The sequence below is a fragment of the Orycteropus afer genome, unplaced genomic scaffold (genome assembly GCF_000298275.1).
Source record: "Orycteropus afer afer isolate SDZICR_OR568_19922 unplaced genomic scaffold, OryAfe1.0 scaffold00024, whole genome shotgun sequence".
NCBI lineage: Eukaryota > Metazoa > Chordata > Mammalia > Tubulidentata > Orycteropodidae > Orycteropus > Orycteropus afer.
The window spans coordinates 1,455,682-1,462,058 of NW_006921611.1; the positions used below are offsets into that span (position 1 = coordinate 1,455,682).

Consider the following 6,377-nt stretch of genomic DNA (forward strand, 5'->3'; position numbering starts at 1 on the left):
TCCAGTAGTTTTTTGATTGAATCTCTTGGGTTTTCTAGGTATAGGATCATATCATCAGCAAATAGGGATAGTTTGACTTCTTCCTTACCAATTTGGATGAAAATAAAATAATTTAAAAAGGAAATAAATCAATTGATTTAAATACTTTCCTTGCACCTCATCTCCTTATCAAATTGGGTTGGGGCTTTCCTGGGTTCTCCTCCCAGGTCTTTAAGACCACCCTGGTTCAACTTAATCCACTTTCTATTTGCCCACTGCTCTGTTCCTTTGGGATACATTAGTCTCTGTTGTCCTGAGCCTTTGAAGCCCAAGTTTTGGCCCTTCCTTGGATTCCCAACCTTTTCACTCAGTCTTACCCATGTTCACTGGCCTTTGTCTTAAGCCACACTGCTGGGGTAAGCCTGTCTCACTTCCGTACTTAAACCAGCCTGGAACTGTGTCTTTGGAGTTGATTTGTTTAGTTTCTAGAATCCCAGACTTGTACGAGTTATTCTGGTGATTGTCTTAATTAACTTTGGTACTACATTCCTCATAGTAGATTTTACACACAGACAGACAAAGAAAAAGCAGTAAGTCAAGGTACTGTGGAAACTATTGTTCTGAAGCCACACTGGTTCCTATTACTTTACACTTGTGCATTCCAGCCTACTCAGCTGTTGAGCTCTTGAATTTAATTAGCAGTAATATATTATTATCAAAGTAATTAAAACCTTGCCTTGATTAGAAACAGAATTGTTTAATTAAATGGAAAAGGTTTGGCTAACCTTAACTTTCTGTTTGAGAAATACAATATTCTCAGCTAATTTTCCCTATCTTTCCCTATCAGGCTTGAAGGTCCGGGAGGTCTTCATCAATGTCACCAGGCAACAGGTGGAGGATTTCCATGGGCCTGAGGACTATTGGTGCCAGTGTGTGGCCTGGAGCCACCTGGGCACCTCCAAGAGCAGGAAAGCTGCCGTGCGCATAGCCTGTAAGTACATTCTGGATGACCTTCTTGTTGTGTAGGGAAATGGACAAGAGGTAGACGGAGCTGAAAAGGAGCTTCAAAGATGCCAGATGCTTCTGCAGAATATAGATTAGATGGCAGCAAGAAACCATTAGAATTGTCTGTACCTCTCCTAAATTTCCTCTTTTAAAATAGTATTTTAAATGTTTGTTAATTTCCCTTGGAGTGCAATCAGCAAATCATCTTGGCTGAGAGATTCTGCGTACATTGTCAGATTGCAGGTGTCTCAACAATGCTAGAAAAAAAAATGTTCCTGAGAGAAAGAAACCCATGAAAATGGATTCTGCTGTGTACCATCAATGACAAAGGTCAAGAGTGTTGATAGGGAAAGATGAGCAATGACTGTTTACTGCACTTTCCAGCAAATCTGCAAAAATAAGACATTAAAGACATTAAGGGATTTTTATAGCCTACTGTTAAATCCCTTCCTTCAGAATCTTAAAACATGGAAATGGGTTTTAAAACTGCATTAGTTTGACCCAAGTAGGACTAAAAAAAAAAGAGAGAGAGAGAGAGAAGAGAGAGGAATAGACAGAGACTTGAGGGTGGGGGATGGGTTGTTTATCAGGGAAGTCCAAGATATTTTTTATCATATTTCAGCATCATTGTCTTTTATACTGTCAAAAAAGATTTGTAAATGCATACACTTCTTTTCTTCTCCTTTAAAATTTCTTCATCCTTCCCACCCCATCCTCACACCCCCATGGATGCCTTTTTTTATGCTCAAGAGTATAAAAGTCCCTCCGGAAAGAAACTGGGAGATGAAGAGCAGAGATGGTTATTGTTGTTTTATTCAAATGCTGCCTTTTGAGAGTGCTATAAAGAATACGGGACCAGGGGGATTTATTTGAGGACTCAAGAAATTCTTCATAGCAGATGTCAATGGTTTAGGGATGAAGAATAGGAGTGAATTGCTATTTGCAGAGACATTTGGGTTTCCTGGGGAATGAAATCTTCCTCTTAAAATATGCATTTTGCCTTCACTAAACTGGCAATTTGGGAGGCCCTCTCTGGATGTTGCCTTGGCTGTAATAGGCCAGGGAGAAGAGGTCACCTTGTAAGCTGTGCTCTTGATGTGAGAGCCAGGTGAAACATTTTTCCTGTAGTTAATTAGTTAATTTTGGCCAACAAATCTTCTGTGACTTTCAAGTAGCAAGTGAACTAAATAGGCAATGTGTTTCAGTTCACATCCCTTTCAAAGTCTTAGCCTGGGTCATACAGATATTTAATGTCCTGGGCTGCAAATTGAAAAGTTGGAAGCTGAAGTCCATCCACCAGAGGTGGCTCAGAATTAAGGCCTGACAATCTACTCCTGAAAAATCAGCCACTGAAAACTTTACGGAGCATAGTTCTTCTCTGACATATGCAAGGTTGCCATGAGTTGGAACTGACTTGGTAGTGACTGTTTTTTCTTGTTGTTTGTGTGTTTAATTAGTCAAGATCTGTACATCTTGCCATCCAGGGCATTTGTCCCCAGTGAAGTTGAAGCATATATTGTCTGTGCTTTAAACAGAGTAAGGAAAGCAATGGTACTTACTACATAGAGTTATCATGAACTTTAGGTATATTAGTAAATATTAAGAATATACACCTGTGCTTGGCACAAAGTTAGAACTCATCAATCATTAGCTATTTTTTTTATGTCCTATTTGATCTTCCATAGTACCAGCATCTTTAATGTGTAGGTTTGTTAATTGATGCTTACTAAAACTAATTGAACTTAATAACAATCTTAGTGCCTTAGTAATACTCTGAAGGAGCTCTGGTGACATAATGCCTAAGGCACTTGACTACTAACCAGGAGGCTGGTGGTTCAAACCCACCAGCCACTCCTCGGAAGGAAGGTTGGACAATCTACTTTCATAGTGATATTGTCTCAGAAACCCAAGGAGAGGTGGCTATGAGTTGGGTCCGACTTGATGCTACTGAGTGAGTGTGAGTAATGCTCTACAGGAGTGCTCGTGGTGTAGTGGATAAAGCACTTACTGTTAACTGGAAGGTCAATGGTTCAAACCCACCACCTGCTCCACAGAAGAAAGACAGGGTGATCTGCTTCTGTAAAAATTTACAGCCTTGGAAACACAATAGGGGGTCACTATGAGTTGGAAATGACTCAGTAGCAATGAGTTTGGTATTTTTTGGAACACTTTGCAGATTATGTATATACATACTTAAAAAAAAATCATTCTAGGCCAGTTCTATGTGTCTAACTAGAATTAAAGGATGCTAAACATTCAAACTCATAGTGACCCTATAGGCAGAAGTGACTTGATGGCAAACATTTGATTTGTTTTTGTAAACATTCTAAAACACTTTCATATTCTATCATTGCCTATGATCTGAGGGTCATGAAATACTTGCATGGTAATAATCTGACAACTGTCTTAAGGCATTAAGAATCGTTATTTTTTCATTCATGTATATGATATACATGAACATATATGATAAAGATGTGCTTTTAAGCTGTTAAAAAAAAAACTTAGAATGTCATTTAAGCCTGTTATGAAATGCACTTAATATAGTTTCTAATATAATTTAAATGTATTTTTAATTTCTTCCCATGTAATAAGAAGACAGATTATTTAATTTATTTAGAATTATTTATTCAAGTCTAGGCATGATTTGTCATTAAATATTGCATTTGACTTGGGGACCAGTGTACATTAAAATGTAAATTGAAATTTAACTGTATGTAGTAGCATTAGAAGTGGAGGGAAGAACTGCCTTTAGTATCTTGATTAGGATTCTTTTCATTTACTTGTAGGAAAATATAATTCTCAGGTTTTGTTTCTAAATGTTGGGATAAGAGAGAAGATTTCTGGCTGCTATTTGCAAGTACTTCTTTCAAGACATTGAGTATAAAGTTAGTCTTTATCCCCAGTAAATGAAAAGCCAAATTGGATTTAATTGTCACTGTTTCTTCTTTTTAAGATTAGTTTTTGAAGTAGTAAAGACATCTTAATGTGCAAAGTATGGGTTTTGATAGATGAATGTAGCTTTTGAATCTAATGACAATTTTCTTGAAGGGACTTTGCAAAATTATTATCATTTTTTTATATTATTCATTAAGTTGTTGTAGTTCAACATCTGAGCTCCTTATGATTCCTACATGTAACCAATAATCCATTAGGAATTTAACAATTTTAAAACTTTAGTGGTCAAAATCTCCATGGCAGTTGGGACTTTCAGCTGAGGGATATATTGACAGGAGTGTCTTGACATGATTAGCCTTAGCTAATCTCTTCAAAGAGCACCAAGAAGTTCACTGGGCTGATATCTACTTAGATATTATTCCATTTTAAAGATAAACTATATAAACACAATATTTTATATATATAACTCATATTTATATAACTCATATTTCTATTGAAAGAGATCCACCTACCACAATAATGCTTGTTAAATATGCACATCCCTGCCTCTCAGTTTAGGCATATTGGATCAGACTTTGGTGCAAGGGCTAGGGAAACTGTGTTTTTAACAAATTTTCCAGGTGATTTTATGATCAAATAAATTTGTGACATCTTGCCCAAGAACAATGTTTCCCAAACTCTAACATGCAAACAAGTGAACCAAAGGTCCTGTTAAAATATAGATAGTTCAATTAACCTGATTTAGTAAGTCTCATCAGGGTCTGAGATTATTTATTTCTTACGAGCTCCCAGGAGACACTGATGCTTCCACTTTGTGGGCCATACTTTGAGAAACAAGACCCTAGAATGAGCCAAAAGTTAGGTGATGTTTACTTAATCCATCCACTCAACCTCATTTAATAGATGGGAAATTGATGCTGAGTAAGATTCAGTGGCTTGACCAAATGTCATCCACAGGACAAGATCTTACATCTTTTTACTCCTATCTGAGGGCTTTTGCTATTAAGCCATGTTAATCAGATTTTTTTAAAATTTGAAAACCATCAAGTTGCTGTTGATATGTGCTGTCAAGTTGGCTCCCATTCACAGCAAACCTATGTACAACAGAAGAAAACACTGCATAGTCCTGTGCCAGCCTCACAAGCCTTGCTATGCTTGAGTCCATCATTGCAGCCACTGTGTCAGTCCATCTCGTGGAGGGTCTTCCCCTTTTTCACTGACCCTCTACTTTACCAAGCATGATATCCTCCTCCAGGGAATGGTACTTTCTTACAACATGGCCAAAGTAGGTGAGGAAAAGTCTGGCCATTCTTACTTCCAAGGAGAATTCTGGCTGTACTTCTTTCAGGGCAGATTTGTTCATTCTTCTGGCATCCCATGGTATTTTCAGTAATCTTTGCCAACACCACAATCCAGAGGCATCAATTCTTCTTTGGTCTTCCTCAGTCATTGTTCATCTTTCACAAGCTTATGAGGCTACTGAAAATACCATGGCTTGGGTTAGGAACACCTTAGTCTTCAAAGAGACATTTTTGCTCTGCAACACTTTAAAAATGTCTCTTGAATCAGATTTACCCATTGCAATGTGATGTCTGATTTCTTCACTGCTGCTTCCATGGGTATTGATGGTGGATCCAAGGTAAAATGAAATCCCTGACAACTTCATTTTTTTTCTCCATTTATCATGATGTTGCTTATTGGTCCAGTTGTGAGGATTTTTGTTTTCTTTATGTTGAAGTTAATCCATACTGAAGACCGTAGTTCGATCTCCATCAGCGTTTCAAGTCATCACTTTCAGCAAGCAAAGTTGTGTCATCTGTATCACTAATTGTTAAATGAGTCTTTCTCCAATCCTGATGCCATGTTATTCTTCATATAGTCAGCTTCTTGGATTATTTGCTCATCATATGGAATAAATAAGTATGGGGAAAGCATACAACCCTGATGTATACCCTTCTTGGTTTTTAATTATGCAGTATGCCCTTGTTCTGTTTGAAAAACAGCCTCTTGGTCTATGTACAGGTTCCTCATGAGAATAATCAAGTGTTCTGAAATTCCTATTCTTCTCAATGTTACCCATAATTTGTTATGATTCACACAGTCAAATGCCTGTACATAGTCAATATAACACAGGTAAACATCTTTCTGGTATTCTTTGCTTTCAGCCAATATCCATCTGACATCAGCAATGATATATTTCATCCCATGTCCTCTTCTGAATCCAGCCTGAATTTCTGGAAGTTCCCTGTAACTATACTGTTAGATCTGTTTTTGAATTATCTTCAGCAAAATTTTGTGGGGGGAAAAAAATCTTAAGCAAATTTCATCATAGAAAGAAATATCTATGTGTAGATCCTTAAAGAAATCAGTGATTGTTGTTATTCCCTCTATGTGTAAGTTGCAATATTTATTGTTGTTGTTGTTATTGTTATTATTTGCTGTCGAATTGGGCCGACTCATAGCGACGTTTCCTTGGGTTTCTGAGGTGGTATCACTAC

At 37.3% G+C, this 6,377-nt stretch overlaps 1 protein-coding gene across 1 annotated transcript in view; it reads left to right on the forward strand.

Annotated features, from left to right (window-relative positions):
* The window catches only part of UNC5D (unc-5 netrin receptor D), a 438,337-nt gene that overhangs the window by 101,360 nt on the left and 330,600 nt on the right, over window positions 1-6,377 (forward strand). Inside the window, exon 4 of the mRNA XM_042783659.1 lies at window positions 827-970. Coding sequence (XP_042639593.1) covers window positions 827-970 — 144 coding nt within the window. The remainder of the gene's footprint in view (window positions 1-826; window positions 971-6,377) is intronic.